Source organism: Primulina tabacum, chromosome 5, assembly GCF_025594145.1.
Source record: "Primulina tabacum isolate GXHZ01 chromosome 5, ASM2559414v2, whole genome shotgun sequence".
Taxonomy (NCBI): Eukaryota; Viridiplantae; Streptophyta; class Magnoliopsida; order Lamiales; family Gesneriaceae; genus Primulina; species Primulina tabacum.
The window spans coordinates 13,232,124-13,249,969 of record NC_134554.1 but is presented as its reverse complement, the minus strand read 5'-3'; the positions used below and the strand labels follow the sequence as shown (position 1 = coordinate 13,249,969).

The 17,846-nt window shown below is 31.4% G+C and overlaps 2 protein-coding genes and 2 long non-coding RNA genes across 4 annotated transcripts; 2 read left to right on the top strand and 2 right to left on the bottom strand.

Annotated features, from left to right (window-relative positions):
• The first annotated feature begins 699 nt into the window (after window positions 1-699).
• LOC142544809 (uncharacterized) lies at window positions 700-1,701 on the top strand. The gene is made up of 2 exons (XR_012820105.1): window positions 700-1,195; window positions 1,327-1,701. It is a non-coding gene; the product is annotated as an uncharacterized LOC142544809 (long non-coding RNA).
• Window positions 1,702-2,463: 762 nt separating this feature from the next.
• On the bottom strand, window positions 2,464-3,942 carry LOC142546769 (uncharacterized). Its single transcript, XR_012820511.1, has 2 exons — window positions 3,547-3,942; window positions 2,464-2,654 (listed from the first exon to the last, which is right to left on the bottom strand). It is a non-coding gene; the product is annotated as an uncharacterized LOC142546769 (long non-coding RNA).
• A 253-nt stretch (window positions 3,943-4,195) lies between these two features.
• LOC142546768 (hydroquinone glucosyltransferase-like) lies at window positions 4,196-5,959 on the top strand. The gene is given in 2 exon segments (XM_075654661.1): window positions 4,196-5,591; window positions 5,593-5,959. Coding segments are annotated over 2 exon segments (1,410 nt in total). The 5' UTR covers window positions 4,196-4,361; the 3' UTR covers window positions 5,773-5,959.
• An 8,367-nt stretch (window positions 5,960-14,326) lies between these two features.
• On the bottom strand, window positions 14,327-16,883 carry LOC142546767 (putative WRKY transcription factor 46). Its single transcript, XM_075654659.1, has 3 exons — window positions 16,134-16,883; window positions 15,901-16,029; window positions 14,327-15,106 (listed from the first exon to the last, which is right to left on the bottom strand). Exons 1-3 carry the CDS (start codon window positions 16,448-16,450, stop codon window positions 14,551-14,553), a joined length of 1,002 nt encoding a protein of 333 aa, XP_075510774.1. The 5' UTR covers window positions 16,451-16,883; the 3' UTR covers window positions 14,327-14,550.
• Between the last annotated feature and the right edge of the window lie 963 nt (window positions 16,884-17,846).

Sequence of the window (17,846 nt, the reverse complement as noted above, 5' to 3'; positions counted from 1 at the left end):
TTTTATTCTTGAAGTAATATAAATTACTACAATCAATGTATATTCTAATAATAACTCATTAACTATTAATCATATATTAGATGGAATAAATATAAAATTTTAATATTATATTTTTGTCTTTGCAGCAATTGAAATTTATATATATATCGGAAGACAAAGCTCGTGATCAACATTTATATATATATATATAAAAAGACTGGAACCCCTAAATAAAAATTGTCTCCTCCAATTTGTCGTATCATGCTTAATATAGATATTAAAGTTGGGATGAATTTAAACTTAATGTAATAAATTATATATTTTGCCAAAAACATGTAATAACGCTTAGGTGACGCTGTTTTATTTTTAATCTAAATATCTATTTTTTATTTATATATGTATTTCACAAATAATTATTCTATATATCGGATTCCAAAAATCAAAATCAAAATCAAAATCAATGAAATATTTTTCTTTTTTACACGACACAAATTGATAAAAAAATATGTCAAACAATATTTCCAAAAATTATATATATTATATCAGACAATTTACAAAAATCGAGGAGATAAACGACAATCTAGCATTTAAATGTTGCATAAACGATCTTTGACAACACTTTTTAAAACATCGAAACTAAATAAAAAAACTTACATAGATAAAAATCTAAAAAATTTGTTGTGACAATAACCAAGACTAGCCTAAGCTAGATCAGTCTGCTCAAACTGTGCCCCATGATAATGGCGACTCGCGTAATTTAATCCACGGCACCAATTATCAGGCCTTGATTCAAGCTCCTCAATCGGCCGTCGTCCAACGAACACGTGGCCGCATATCCTCCGTCAGCTCCAGCTCTCTAGCCAACAACCTGCTGCTTCCATACCCCTGCATCTCACTAGTTCTCTCAGATCTGTATTCCATCCTATCTATGCGTACAACACTCTGTCTCTATAATTTGCACTTGCGGCGGCCTCTAGTTCGCTTGGTGCAGGTCGGGAACTTACTTTGCCGGCGGCGTTGAATCGAACAAGCGGTACTCGTAGACCGTGTATTCTGCGAATATGTATATGTGCGAAATTGGCGTACGATTGTTGTCGCTGCATTTGGCGAAAATCAGGTTCCCGCCTTGCATCAACTGAATCGGAAACCGCGGTAAATTTGGAATAAGACGGTCTGTTCCATTGTGCTCCGACGGATCTTAATGGTATCACCGCAGGTGTGAATTTGCAATTGATTTACTCTAATTCCATTCAATATAACTAGATATGATCGATTTTTTGAGCAGTTGATTGTATTGTTTGATTTTGTTCTACCTGAGATTTTTACTTGCATAATTTTTCTCTGAAGTGAAGTAAATTATTCTGTCGACGGAGCAACAAACGGTTGTTAAGATCAAAATACGTTTAAACAGGGACGCTGCAACTGTGCAGGTGTTGGGGAAAGAGAATCGGTTTGCGGATGCAGAATCAATTCTGTCGATTTTTTATACCTTTTTTGATTATGATGCTATCACTTACAATTTCCATGTCGGGGTTGTTCATGATGAGAATTTTGATTGGATGTAAAGAGATCGATTATAGGTTTAGCAGATTATGAACACTTATGTTAGATTACCTACTTTTTGATATGATTCCTTTTCATGATCTGATCTTCTCCTAGTTGGTTCTTGACTGGCTCATTTTGTAAATGTACCATCGTCTTATGCATCAAAGTTTCCAAGTTTGAACGTTATTATCAAAAGTATAAGTATTAATGGAGGTTGTCTGAGATTGTGACACGATAAGATTTCGAATCGGTTTCTCTACTGTGCACAGCACATGAGATTTCACGTTATTTTCTTGTACTTTGAACCATTGATTGCAATCTATGAACCTTAGAAGCAATTATTGGAAATTTTGCTTATAAGTCAACCATGTTTCAAAGTTTAATTTTTTTTAATAAGTCAACCATGTTTCAAAGTTTATATCGAACACACCAATATAAAAGTTACTAAGTGTATCACTTCTCTTGTTAATTTAATTTCCCAACACTTGTTAAAAAAACCAAAGTAAAATTTCCAAACCAAGACACGCAGCATATAACATTCCGGTATTCACAAGTATCACATATCGCATGTAATGTATCCGACCCAATATGGCTGCCATTTGTTTTTAACTTTCACGCATTTATACTTAATAACAGCATACAAGCATGCATCTGAAGAGAGAAAAATTAATGTTGTCTAACTTTATGAGCAGCGTGTATCGATGAAAGAACCTGCTCATAGTTTCAGTTTCTGGGAAACAGGGGGGAGAGAAGCAATGTTGTTCTCGTTCCCTCCTCCAAAAGACAAGTTTAATATGCAAATCACTGCCACTCTCCCATTTACAAGCAACTCCACGACACTATTCAAGCATAACTCGGATAATACAATGCACATCAAAGTAAAAAGAGGGCTATTCCACCACAAAAGCACAAAGAACCGAGACATGGGATTCACATGGATTGTGATGTTCAGTTGTTCGTCAAAAACTAATTTTATTCAAATAAATATATTCTTGTTATTGCGCAGCAGACATATCCAACACACACAAAAACTAAAACAAAGTCATATCACATCGAACCATATTCATTCAGCTTTACTTGGTAGAACTCGATGTTTCTTGCTTCTTCTGATCAGTCTTGCGCAACCAATCCTGCACAATCATATCGTAGAACTAGAATCAGAATAAAAAAGGCCCACAAATGATGTTCAATAATCAAACAGCTTAACATATGGAACCCTACAAAGAAATCGATGAGTACCATTAGATCCAGAGCTAGCAGGGAGACTGGAAATATAAAATTCCGTGACATTTCAAGCTTAAGATAACGTTCGTGATTGTTATTAAAAGAAACAATCTCAGTAAGATAAAAACAACACCAATATCTGTAAGATTAGATTGCAACAGAAATCAAGTTAATTTCATCATAACTTTTAGATAGGTCCATCCTACGAAGGAAACACCAAGGGAATGATGTGTATAGGCAAAACCAAATTTATGTATAACTAGCTGAAACACGGAGGGGGATGACGCTGTTATATGGGTAATACATGTATCATCCAGACAAGGAAGCGATTGATTATAACATTTCTTAGCTTTTCCCTGAAGCTGAAGTTAATCCTTTGATCATACGTGAAAGGTGGGCACAAATACAATGAATCAAACATTTTGTCTGCACATTACGGGTCATTTAAGAACAGAAAATGGCCAGTCAATAATCTCTCAAATATCTCAAATGAACATCTACTCCGATGCCTAAATCCCACATTCAAAATACTTATAGCTATCGAACCAGAAACAGTGTTGGATTTAATACAATCTACAAAATACGTAACCAAGATCAATGAATGATTTCGAAGCAAAAATAGAGTAGAAATCTAAACCAGACCCCAATTCTATCCTTCAGATCCGTGAGGGACTTGCTTAGAACAGGAACATCAAAGCTTCAGATTTAATTTCTTGGTGAAAAATCACATAAGACATCACGATTCGGCGATTAAAAACAAAAGAAAATCGAGAAAAAAAACTTGCCAAAATTTCTTACGTTTTCAATGAAGAGGAGATCAGCGACGACTATGGTCCCGACGATTCCGGCGAGAATGGAAGTCGGGCCGGTAAGCAGACTCCATTTTCTGTATATCATTTTGCCCCAATTCTCTCACTGCTCCGTCTCCACAGCGTTTGTTGTGTAGCACGTGAATGCGATCGGGCTTTTCCAGTTATTGTTATGGGGCCATTTTGTTGGGCTACTTTATTTGGGCCATATATGCTCGAACTTATATTCGTACACCAATGGGCTAAAAATCAAGGTAGCTTTTTTATCACGTCACCCTCACGGTCCTTCTGATGCTTAAATTGTATTAAAATAGTTAACAAATTGGAGATGAGAAAATGCTCCACGTTTGGGACAAGTTGCATCGTTCTCATTTTGTGGGGATAAAAATTTGTGTGAGACGATCTCACGAGTCGTATTTTGTGAGACGGATCTCTTATTTGAGTCATCCATAAAAAATATTACTTTTTATGCTAAAAATATTACTTTTTATTTTGAATATCGATCGGATTGGCCTTCTTTTCTGGATATCAAATTTAATTGTAGCACCCACATGCATTGATTGTTTTTGAAAATCGAGTGGTACACGTGACGATGACATATTCATTGACGTCATCAAAATATGTGAAAATATCCAAACAAGGAACAAAAGCTTTATCTCCTCATACCCACAAATAATTTTCCCACGTCCAACAAGAGTACTATATAATAAAGCTAGCTTTCTAGACTCATCATTCATCTGCTACTCCTTTTGCTATAATTTCACAATCTTTCTGCGCAAAGCTTGCTTGCCTCTATTTTCATCCATGGCGGACACGAAAAAGACCCACGTAGCCATTCTTCCCACTCCAGGCATGGGCCACCTTATCCCTTTAGTTGAATTCTCCAAGACCCTCTTCCGCCAACATGGTGTTCTTTCCACTTTCTTCGTCCCCACAGATGGCCCTCTCTCTAAAGCTCAGAAATCCTTTCTTTCCGATCTTCCTCCCTCCATAGACTACGTTCTTCTCCCGCCTGTATGTTTCGACGATTTGGCGCCGGGCACTCTCGTTGAAACCATTATTTCGCTCACTATCACGCGCTCCCTCCCTTCAATTCGTGATGCGGTTAAATCCTCGCATGATAGTAAGAAGTTTTCCGCTTTTGTGGTTGATCTTTTCGGTACAGATGGGTTTGATGTAGCGGCGGAACTCAGTATCCCGCCGTATATCTTCTTCCCCTCCAACGCGATGCTTCTGTCGCTTATACTTCACTTGCCCAAGCTCGATGAAACGGTGTCGTGCGAGTATTGGGAAGTGCCTGAGAAGTTGCAGATCCCGGGATGCATACCCATTCACGGAAGTGACCTGGTGGCCCCACTACAGGACAGGAAAAACGAAGCTTACAGATGGTTGCTGCATCACTCGAAAAGGTATTCGATGGCGGAGGGTATAATGGTGAACACGTTCAACGAACTGGAGTCTAATACAATCAAAACCCTGCGAGAAAATGGAAGTGGATCCAGTCCTTCTATCTACCCCATCGGGCCTTTGGTTCAAATGGGTTCAAACTCAAAATCCGATGATTCAGATTCCTTGAAATGGTTGGATCAGCAGCCAAACAATTCAGTTCTGTTTATCTCGTTGGGTAGCGGGGGAACGCTTTCACACGAACAATTAATCGAAATGTCACTGGGATTGGAGTTGAGTGAGCAAAGATTTTTGTGGGTTGTCAGATGCCCCAATGACTCGACTGCGAATGACGCATATTTCAAGATTCAGAACACAAGTGACCCTTTGGCTTATCTGCCTGAAGGGTTCGTGGAAAGGACCAAGAACCAAGGTTTGGTGGTGCCACTATGGGCTCCACAAGCTCAAATCTTGGAACACGATTCGATCTGCGCGTTCCTGTCGCACTGCGGATGGAATTCGACTCTGGAGAGTGTCGTAAACGGGGTGCCCCTGATCGCGTGGCCGTTGTACGCTGAGCAGAGGATGAATGCGGTGCTGCTGAACGAGGACGTCAAAGTGGCGTTGCGGCCTAAAGTGGGAGAGAATAGGACTCGTGGGGCGAGTCGATATAGCAAACGTGGTCAAGAATTTGGTGGAGGGAGAGGAGGGCAAAGTGATTCGAAATCGGATGAGGGATCTTAAAGATGCTGCGGCTAGAGTGCTCACTGAAGATGGTTCTTCCGCAAGATCACTCGCTCAAGTGGTTAAAAAATGGAAGCTCAATTGATTATTAGTACAGGAAAATGTCGGGGCGAGCCACACTATGTTAGCAATTGTAGGATAATTCTCTCTAGCAGATTGTGTTTATAATTTTGTGATCGGCGGGTTGGAAGTTTTCTTGGCATTTTAGGGATAATATCCTTGTGTTGGTGTTAATGGAATAAAAATTGGTGGCAATACTTCTTATCGAGGAATATGCTTCCCTCGTCTTCTTTGGAATTTTCCTTTTGTACCATATCTATATTAATGTAAGATGTTTTTTTAAAAATAAAATTAATTAAGAAAATAAAATAATGCACATGCGTTGAGGTCATATATAATTTCTTCCGTTCGGGCCCGCACATGATAAATCATATCTTTATTTGGATATTTATAAAAAAAAAAATTACATCAAAAATATTTTTTATCATTGTAAATACGATTAGATTTGATATCATTTCACGGATAAAAATTCGTGAGATTATCTGACAATATACTTATTATAATAAATTAATTAGTTGAGAAGATAATATTTTTTAAAAAAAATGAAAATGAAACTTATAAAAGCTCCACCAAATTTCTTTTATGAATTTAACTTCGATTAATAGTATAGATTTATGTTTTTTTTGTAAAGTCCCCCAATAAATACAATTCAGAGTACATTACAAAATAAAAATTTCCATCAATTATTAAAAAAATTTAAAAATAATATAATGACTATTCAAACTATGTTTATTTTACATACATATCTGGTGCCCAAACAATCCAAAGCATTTGCTGGATAGAAAAACAAAATTAGGAAACTCGGTAAGTCCTATATTTCCGTATTAACTTTTTCACCGGTCACCACCAACAAGATAAAGTAGGGAATGAATATCGGACGAGGCAGTAGTTGAAAATATTATAAATTATATATCATTTCACAAAAAGATTCCAAACAATTCTTTGTACGAATGATACTGCCAACTCCTACTTTAAATTTAATATTTTTCAATAATTTTTTTCTTTATTTATTTCCAAACATTCAAGCTATATATATATATATAATAATAATAAAATTAGTATTAGTTAAAATTCTTAAATCTGACGATAATGTCACAAGATGTCATTATTTTCCATGTGTCATGATATCTTTGACTTGATTAGGAAAACCGAAATCAAATTGTCAATAATCATAAATAAATTAATGGCATTAGGCAAGCTGCCATTGATCCAACATTGTTCGTGTGTTGAAAACATGAATTTCCGATCAACATTCAAAAATTAACGAGATCAATTATAACAAACTCTTTTCAACTCGGAAAAAAAAGCATTCAAATTTTCCCAAATTTATCTTAAATCTATTTCCTGCAATATCCGTTCAGTGAAAGTGCACCAACAAAACAAAAGGATTATTGCCAAATCATAATGTCAGGCGATGCAATAATTATCATAATTATTTGTCAAAATACTGTTATACACACATAATCATACATTTTATGAAACGCCACCATTAATTAATAGCAATTTGATATTTTAGTTGACTTTTTAATAAAATAATCCATTTCCCACCCACATTTTCATATATATTTTACATTATCTTCTTCGTCTCATTTGATTTTTTCTGCGGCAAATTCATATTTATTGTAATAACAATAATTAATCATAGCTAGCATTGTTGAATTGTTATATTTATTTATCAGAAAATCTTTGCCTCGCAGGAGGATCTCATGCACTTGTTAAGTTCAAAATAATATATTATTGCTAGGGGAAAATGTGGGAATATATATATATATATATTATAATAATTATTATAGATTATCAAATTCTGCGATAACATAAATAATATTGGTCAGATTATTTAGTCATGAGGATGACTATGATTGTCCCAAAAAATATATATTTTAAATATTATATTATTGTTGTAAGAATAATTTTCTCCAAATGCTCGCAAAAGCAAAGCATCATTGTAATTAAAAAAAAAAAAACAAAACAAAAAGAAAATATACCCACTGCTTTATTTTCTTTATTTCTAGTTACTTTATCTTACTAAAGTCATTGTTACCTTTTATTTACAAATATTTCATTCATTTTAACCATGCCTAATGTATTATAGGCCATTTTTATTTACATTTCTATAATAAATATATTAAAAATTAAAATTAGAATATTTTATTTTATTATGTTAAAAAATTAATATTTTTATTAATTCGTTAAATCCTGATCTTTGCCTTGGTTTTGGATTTTCTCGGATTCAAATTTTATTTTTTTTTATAAATAGATTGGGCTGGATCATTATTCGTATCTGAATTAATTTAAGTTTCGGGTAATCAATATGGGCCAAATATAAATGATGTTCAATACCCAATATCAACATTTAGGGCCGACTTTAAGTGATGTTTTTTTTTAAAAAAGGGAATTTAAGTGATGTTGGTCGTTGGATATTGATTTATATAGTGCCTTGGGTATTTAATTTCGACTTTTATTTATGAAATTATTTATTTTGATTCAATTATTTTGTTCTGGATTATATATATATATATATATATATATAGCAGTGATACCCTGCTCATCCTTTAATGAGCCATCATGGCCCCAACTGTCAGCTGTAATTTTTATTTTTTAAAAAAAAATTAGAAAAGATGATCCCATTACACACGCCTGTTTCAGAAAGGAATTGGGTTTGCTTGTGTCGACCAAAAAACAGTGGTCTACCCAAACTTGGGTCGACCAAATCATGGGTCGACCAATGTTTTGTTCTACTGGTAGACCCAAGTTATGGGTCGACCAACGCCCAAGCGTGGGTCGACCAGAAAACGGCGTGAGTCAAAAACTGGTCAAGCAACCCAATTCTTTTATTAAATATGAGCGTGTAATGAGCCTCATTTTTTTTTAAAAAAAAAAATTTACAGCTGGCAATTGGCGCCCATGATCGATCATTAAAGGGTGAGGAAGGTTATCACTGCTCTATATATATTATATTATATATATAAATATATGACTTTAAATGTGAATTTATATTTATGTCCTTATTAATTACTTGTTTTACATTAATTTCTTAATTTAAATGTGTCTTTTTTTTTAATTAAATGTGTCTTTTTTTTTATCTCCTTATTAATTTCTTGTTTTACATTAATTTAAATGTGTCTTTTTTTTAATTAAATGTGTCTTTTTTTATCTCCTTATTAATTACTTGTTTTACATTAATTAATTTATTTCTTTAAATGTGTCTTTTTTTCCTCTTTATTCATATTTTAAATATGTGTAATTATTAGTATTTAATTTTTTATGTCTACACATATTATAATATGTTATTTTTATCCAATGATATCTTTTCATTACGTAAATTGATATTTGGTTTTTTGTGTCTACCCACATGTGTCTTTTTTTTATCTCCTTATTAATTACTTGTTTTACATTAATTTAAATGTGTCTTTTTTAATTAAATGTGTTTTTTTTATCTCCTTATTAATTACTTGTTTTACATTAATTAATTTCTTTCTTTAAATGTGTCTTTTTTTCCTCTTTATTCATATTTTAAATATGTATGATTATTAGTATTTAATTTTTTATTTCTACACACATTATAATATGTTATTTTTTATCCAATGATATCTTTTCATTATGTAAATTAGTATTTGGTTTTTTGTGTCTACCCATATTATAATATGTTATTTTTAATCAATGATTAAATATGTGTGATCATTAATATTTAATTTTTTATGTTTACACACATTATAATATGCTATTTTATCCAATGATATATTTTCATTATGTAAATTAATATTTGGTTTTTTTGTGTCTACCCACGTTATAATATGTTATTTTTAATTCAATGATTTAGATTTTTTATTTATTTTTTCATTATGTAAATTGAATTAATTAAAGTTTAGAAATAACTCATTATCGAATCGTGAATTTTCTTTGATGTCTTATTAATTTTTTTTCCATGTCCTCGTTAATTTGTCTTTGTGACGTGGAATATAACTCATGCGTTTAAAAAAATATTTTTTGCAAAGGTTTATATTAAAAAATACTTTAATAAAATATTATCAAAAAATTTATTGTGATATAATTTTTGTACAAAAATTATTTTTAAATTTTTAAATCTCTTTACTTGTGACCGTTTGCTAGAATTTATGTGCTTAAATTAAAGTTTTTTGCAACCGAAATTTTTTTGCGGTTTATATTTATAAATTATTTAAATAAAACACGGTAAAAGATCGTTGTGATTTGAGCCGTCGATTTGGGATGGCTCTGTCGGTTTGGCCTGCACCGCCAAACAGTTTAAGTGAGTTGGGTTGAAATTTTGTCGACTCATTTAAAGGTGAGCTTAAATGAGCTCGCACGAGTTTATATTAAATATTTATATATCTAATATTATCTATTTTCAATCATGAAATCTTGATATAAAATGGAAAATATCATTTTGATTTAAAAATTGTGATGTTACTGTTTTGTCCAAAAATTGTGGGTTGTTAAGACATTTTGGCAGTCACTCAAAATTGAGTGCCAAAGTTGACACATTTGAGTTGTATTTTTGGATACCTGACAATATGTTCGTCAACATATTATTTTTAAGTTAGTTTTATCAGTATCGTGAGGGGTAAATTTGTTTATTATAATATATAAATATTATTATTTCTTTAAATTAATATTCACTTTCATGTTTGACATGTTATGGGTCTTGGTAAAATGAGGAACAATAAATTCAAGCAAACGAATACACAAAAATCTGGGGCGAAACCAGAATTATATGGTAGCGGGAACTAATATATAAATTTTTTGTTAACTTATCGATGTTAAGATGCATAACAAATCTTATATCATAATTTATAAAATTTCAACCTTATAAATGAAATAAATCAAACATATATGAAATATACAAAATTTCATTACATATACAATCAAGTAATTTATTATAATTGTATTTTATTATACAATAATTCTTGTCAAACTCAGTGATTGTGGATCTAACATCTATTAAATCAGCAAACTAAAGAGCGTGTCAATTAACCTACATATATTCTTGAATTTCCTAATTAATTTTTTATCTTGATAATTTGTTTCATTTAATATTTTAAATTATAAGACATTGTTACTATAACTAAAGACACGTTTGTTTAAAATGTTCATAAAGACTCAACCACTAACCCATATGGAAAAACATTTATCTACTTACTATATTGAAAATATTTTAATTAATTCAGCGCATGTGCTGAAAATTTTACAATTAATTAAAAAAAATTCATTTACAATAATCATATTTAATCCTTTTGGACTAACATAATTTATTTCATAAGATATTCATCGTAATTATTTATTTGTATGTTAATCTTTAAATCTGAATTATGATGTATATAGTTTTTCTAAAAGTTCTTAAATAATGATTTAATACATTTATTCGACACTTCAATATTAACATTTTAAAATATATTTATTTTATTGTTTGTGTGCAACACTTCTAATAATGATTATAAAATTTCAATAAAAATTCTAAAATGAATTAGGTAGAACATAAAAAATTACACAATTAATCAAAAGACAAAAATTAAAAACTAATATAAACTACTAATACCGACTTCTAAAGATTGAAGTCGGTGAGAGTGGATGTTACTGTGTACTAAAAAAATAAAAAGCTAATGTTTGAATGAGTCATACTGCAAAGTTAGTGAAGTAAAAACGAAGGATAAAATGTGTTAATAAAAATATTATAACGGGCTAAGTTGAATGAGGCTCATATATATAAGTATCTCACTTGGTCTCACCTTATGTTTTGTCACTGTATAAAGCGAAATTTCATGCACTGTAGTGTTCTACATTTTCTTAATTTTTCTCTTGATTTCAAATTTAATTTCATCATCTATTGATCTTTAAAAATATATTAGAATTTTTTTTAAACATCTAATATTAAACGTGATCAATTAAACAAATAATTATTATACTTTGTATACAATAATAAATAGATTAATATATTTGAAGATAGAAAAAATAATGTCTTGAGAAGAATAAAAAAAGAATGTTAGAATTAATAATATAATTATCTAATGTTAATATTAAATTTAACATCCTACATTCGAAAATGTGTTTATTGAGGTAAAGACTATGATGATAAAATAAAAATAATAATTTATTTATCATTGTAACGTAATCATAATGTGATTGTTATTCGGAATCAGAAACTGATGTACTTTGATTTTTTAATTAAATTGTATAAACAATTATTTCGTTATTTTTAGTGGATAAACATGTTAAATTTATTAAAATTAAATAGTAGAATTTAATGATGAATATGAATGAATTAATTCAACTTTCAATTTGGGTTTCAGGATTTTGTCAACATGCTATATATATATTTTTTTATGATTTTTGTTTTATTTTAAAATATAAATTTTCAAATAGATGAAAAAAATTTTTTTTCTCTACTACTTATGTAGAATATCAAGTATATATTCTACTCAAATGTTTTATAAATTCATATGATTTAGTAAAATGTTATTTGCATAAACTTATTTGTTGGGTACAATAATTGATCATGTTGGATAGAGTAATTGAAATGTTGCGCTTGAGCTGTTATACTATCTAAATGATTTGATTTGCACTATTACCATAATCTATAGGTTTTGATAAAACAGTAAACACTTGAGCTTACAATTGATATGAGAGCCAAGATCGCGACTTTGATTTTTATTGATTGCAATTGGTGCAATTATTAGGAGATAGATTGTTCGGTACAATAATTGTCCACGATGGATAGGCGCTTGAGCTGTTGTACGATTTAAAGATTTGACTTGCATCGTTAGTATCAATTATAGCTTTTGGTAAAGCGACAAACGCTCGATCCTACATTGTACGATTGTAAAGCTAGAAGAAACATGTTGCATCAACTTTTAGTTTTGAATTGGTCCATTACATGCTACTCGATTTTTAAATTTAGAAGCATTCTACAGTTTTCAAATATTATTATAGATTGAATTATAATTGATCCCTTTCAAATTGGATAAATATAAAATAAAAGTCATGTAAAATATTAACAAAAAAATTTAAATGAAATATTGGATTTGTCGATAATCAAAATAAGAAATAAAAAAATTTTGATCTTTGAGTGAGAAATAAGATATTTAAAGAAAGTTATAATTGACACAATGAAATAGTGCACCTACATGCATTTATCACTGTATTTTGCAACTAAAATATCAAAAAAAAAATTCCCACATATTATTTTTATATCATATTTAAAATAATAATGAATCCTAATTTTTATTATTTTGAGTTGGTCTTTGTTATGAAAAATCATTGTGAATAAATTGAATTTGAAAATTCTTATATCTATGTATATCACATATTAATATATCAACCTAAGTACAGATAATAAAAAACTACAAAATGAACTTATTCATCTTTAATGTATACAAATTATATAGTAAATATATATGGCAATTAAGACAATGAAGTAGAATATATGTTCACATATAACAAAATATATAGAAAAGAAAAACAATAAATAAAAATATTTTTCTAGATATAAATATTTTTTAATAACTTTTTACAGTGAGTTGGAGAAGATAAAAGAGAAATTTTTTTTTTAACTCTTTTGGGTTACACAAAAAATAGAAATGAAAGAAGTGTTTGTCATACAATGAATTCATTTTTCACATTAAATGTATACTATAAAGTTATATTTACTATTCAAACTTTATAAATGCAATGAATTTTTCTCAAGATAAGGTTACAGAAATGATCTCGTGAAAATATTTAAACAATTAGAAAAATTAAATATATTATTTTTCTAGAGGTAATACCAATATGACATTAGTAATTTAATTGTGCTAATTATACTTATGAGTTAATATGAAATATTAAAATAAGTATAATAAGAGTCAGTAAAAAGATGATTTATTGTCAAAAATATTATTATTATAAATTACAAATAAATGACAACATTTAATCAATATTTTTTTAAAATCAGTCCATCAGTACTTTTTATGTGATGATAGATTGTTATAATAATATGTAGTTTATATGTTATCAAGTATAAGTGTCTAATAAATTAAAGGTAACTAAGAAAGTAAAAGCATCCGGTAGAAATTGTTGTCAATTTACATGAAAGAGAATAATAATCAAATAACATTGTAAATAAAAAATTGCAGATCATTAATTGTCAAAAAAGATTGTAATAATTGAATATTGTAATAAAATATATGTATTATTGAGAGAATATGACAAATAATATGACAAAAAATATATGAGAAAATTTTAGTAGTCCAAATCTTTTTTTAAAATTAAAAATATATGTTTTTTTCCTAATTAGTTATATGCTAATTAACACGAATTGTCAAAATTTACAATATTATTATCATTATATTTTGTTGAGTCGACTTATTTTATTTCAAATTCTAATTACTTCAACCTATGTTTCCCACATACATTATTTCTAGTGTATATATATATATATATAATCCAGATTTAACTAATCCATTCATCCATTCCGCCATTTCAAATGAGGACGAGTTCGATTAAATCCATTATTTCGAACTTCTGTAATTCAATTCTTGTGGAAAAAATGGGATCAACTCAAGTTTTCATGTAAAACTCAGTTCGAATTTGCTAGATCAAATGAGTTCAATAAATTTCATTTTAGATAGAAAATTCGATGGATCTGTTATTCTTTCTACACTAGAAAGAAAGGTCACACGAACTTACAAAAATCAATCACTATGATCACAAAACACATGTATGAATGTCTGTAAAGGTGGCTCCTTCGATTCTGATAGAAGTTATCAAAGGCATCAAGGAACTTAGGATTTTAGGATCGAAGTTTACTCGCTCAATCGATAAAAAAATCCAAGTCTCCAAATGTTGATGTACTTGCATTGAAGACTATCTCAGCAAAATCTGACTCAAAACTCAAATTGTTGCCGATCACAAAACCATTCGTCTGGCCTTGTGACAATGACAAATAGGATTCAGATGTCGCCGGGGATATAAACGGTGTCGAATAGCTCCCGATGAAGTTGGTGTCCTTCAATGGATCAAAAAACAAGGGAGCATCCTCGGAGCCTTGGGATTCAACAGGGGTTGAGTGGAAGGAAAATGTAGGAAAATTGGCCATAGCATCATCTGTTACATCGAGTTCTCGAGCCTCAACTTTAAGATCCGGCCCTGTATTATTGCCGAACACTATCTGTTGAAGGTGGTTTCCACCTTCTTCTTCTTCGACTCCTGAACCGAAATTCTCTTTTCTCTTCTTTGAAGTTTCTTGAACACAGCTGTGTTCGCCTTTATACACGACTTCGAAGATCGAAGGGTCATCATCGGTTCGTTGAACATGTTTCTTTGCTAAACACCGTTGTGTGTTCAGATAGGTGCAACGATAGTATGCCCTGCGATTGAAACACCCTTCGGTTAGAAACCGACGCTTATGTTTTCTGGCTAAATCAAAAGATGGGGTATGAAATTCCTTGGACCATACTCTGCCTCAACATTTATTATAGGTGTCTTCTTTAATCAGAAGGGTTGCATTCATTCCCTATTACACATCAGTTTGGGATGGACTAACAGTCGAGGAACATGGCTTCTTCATCAAATACTCAAAACTCGAACCCGGAAGGACTTGAAGTCCTTACATATCGGCTCATGTTAAAAAAAAGGGTAAAATCATTTAGAAGTGAACAAATGAAAAAAAGAAGCTGTCAAAGTGAGTACTCTAAAGGACCGTCTCGCCTGAATTCTTATTAAACATTCTCTGTACCATCCTTCAAACATACACGAGTTTAAAGCAAGTGGCCAAATAACAAGTCAGCGTTAACAACTTGATGAAGGGAAGTACAAAGTGTCGATGAATGAATTAATGTGGCAACTACATGAAGATATCGATTGAGAATTCAGGTAGCTAAGGTATCCATCCACCAAACAATTTTAATTCATCCAAGTCAAAGAACCAACCAAAAGACATTTTTCTCTCTTCTCATTTTGTTAATTTTCAGCAGCTCAAAATAAAATGTTGATTGAAGATACGTAATAAATTATATCCACAACTTGAACCCAATTGCAGATAATTATCGATCCACAAGACTCAAAAAACCTGCTATTCACACCGAGTCCAAAAAGTTGCTGTGGTTGATGACGATTCAAGAAACAGTGATTAATCAAGATAAGATTAAAACCATCTGCTGACCTCGGATGACTGGTGTCTAAAATCACTTTCTGCCCATATTTTCTCCAACTATATCCATCGTTTAGATGACTTTCAAGCCCTGTCCCGGAGCGCACACGTACTACTTCATTCCATTTGTGGGTCATCTTCCTGTAAAAGGCAGAAGTACCCCCGTAAAAAAGTCAGATAAATCCCAAATGTTAAAAAAATAAAAAAAATTCACTGAAAACAAGAAAAAGACTTGAAGAAATTACCTTTTCTTGGAAACACCTTTATGGGTCTGGTCCTTATAATCTGGGTCCGAACCTTCACTATTCGAACTGTTATCGAGAAGATTAGGTAACTGGGACGTATTCCCAGGAACATGAGAAAGGGTTCCATTTTCAAGAAGAGCCATGGAATTTATTAGGGATATAGCATTATTTAAAGAAGACTCTATTTTCTCCACACAAAAATCATATTTCTCTCTTGAGTTGGACAGTTGAAGCTTAATTTTCAGCTGATTTACCAACTCCCTGCCTTGCAGCAGGGGCGTTAGAGTATTTTGGTTTCTACAACAGACTCCTTCCATATGAAATCCAAGATAATCAAAGGGTTTGGTGAAACTTTTCCAGTAGTGAAGAATATCTACAGCTTGGCTCGAAGGAATTCAAGTTTCTATTCAGAAAATGCAGCCTTTCAAATTGGGATTCTTGATGAGAAACGATAGTTGCGCGCGAAAAACTTGAAGATTTTAAACAGAGGGAACATTTAAAATGGATGAGAAAGGGATTTGGGTAGTGGTATAGTAGAGATCACTGGCTTTTGAGCTCAAAAACGGCAGAAAACTTAAAAACGGAAGCCACTTTATGTAACATGATCAAGAATGAGACCTAGCGATTTGGAGTGTGGGATGGGAGATTGATGGAAGTTAATGTAATCTCCTCTCTATTTATCATTTACAATTTGATTTGGTAGAAGAAAACATTGTGTAACAAGGAACAGCCAAATGGACACTTAGTGAGGAAGTTGTGAGGAAAGCTGGGGGGGGGGGGGGGGGGGGGGGGGGGGATTTAAAGAAGAAAAGCCGTGGAAAAAGGTGACATTTTTTGACAGAACAAAGGGATTGGATTATTCACCATATGCCTAGCAAATCAAGAACCATTTCCCATAACAAATCTTAATCAACTTCTCCTCCGACAATGTTTCGATCAATTAACGATAAGTTGTCACGTGTTAGGTTTTTATTGGTACGATAGTTTTTAATACTACTTCAGAAAAGCACACATTTAGGCTAGGGGAAAAAATGATCATATGCCAAGTTTGTGTAAAAACCTCAACTTTCTTTGGCAGTTATGGATTATAAATATGAAATGTTGAAACATATACTAAAGTCATCAATTTTAATTTAAGGCAAGAATACATTCAAATTGGAAGATGTGTGAAATCCTTTCCCATGTGTCTTGACTTCAATGCTCGGATAAATAGAAAATTACTATAACTAAGTTGTAATCCACCAACTAGATTTCTTTTTAAAATTGGGGAAAAAAAGAACTATAAAATATGTAGTTCGAAGTAAAGACAAAAAGTGTAGATTTACTTGTATAAAATTGCCCAAGGGTGTAGTCCTTCTAGATGCACCAGTCTTTGTTTTCCAAACTACCCTTTCTTTGGAGTGAGCCAGTTGAAAAAACAAACATGTTAATGATGAATTTGGATCTTTTACTGTGTTGAAAACACAGCATTTGGTGCTGTGATTTTTAAAATTTTATCTCATGTGGTGTGATGTCTACGAGATGATCATGTGATCATCTCGTGTAAAAAAAGCACAATACCAAATGCTGTGTTTTCAACACAGTAAATGATCTAAATCAGTTAATGACGATGAAAATTGAGTCCAAGAATTGGAATAATCAAATATTTGCCTTAAAAAAATTATATGAATATAAATATAAATCCAATAAAAGAACAATTTCGTGGCAATTCAA

Coding starts and splice junctions, on each gene's coding strand:
- LOC142546767 (XM_075654659.1), bottom strand. CDS start 16,450: ATGGAAGGAGTCTGTTGTAGAAACCAAAATACTCTAACGCCCCTGCTG. Junction 16,030..16,133: donor AAAGGTGTTTCCAAGAAAAG/GTAATTTCTTCA, acceptor TGCCTTTTACAG/GAAGATGACCCACAAATGGA. Junction 15,107..15,900: donor TTAGACACCAGTCATCCGAG/GTCAGCAGATGG, acceptor TTTCAATCGCAG/GGCATACTATCGTTGCACCT.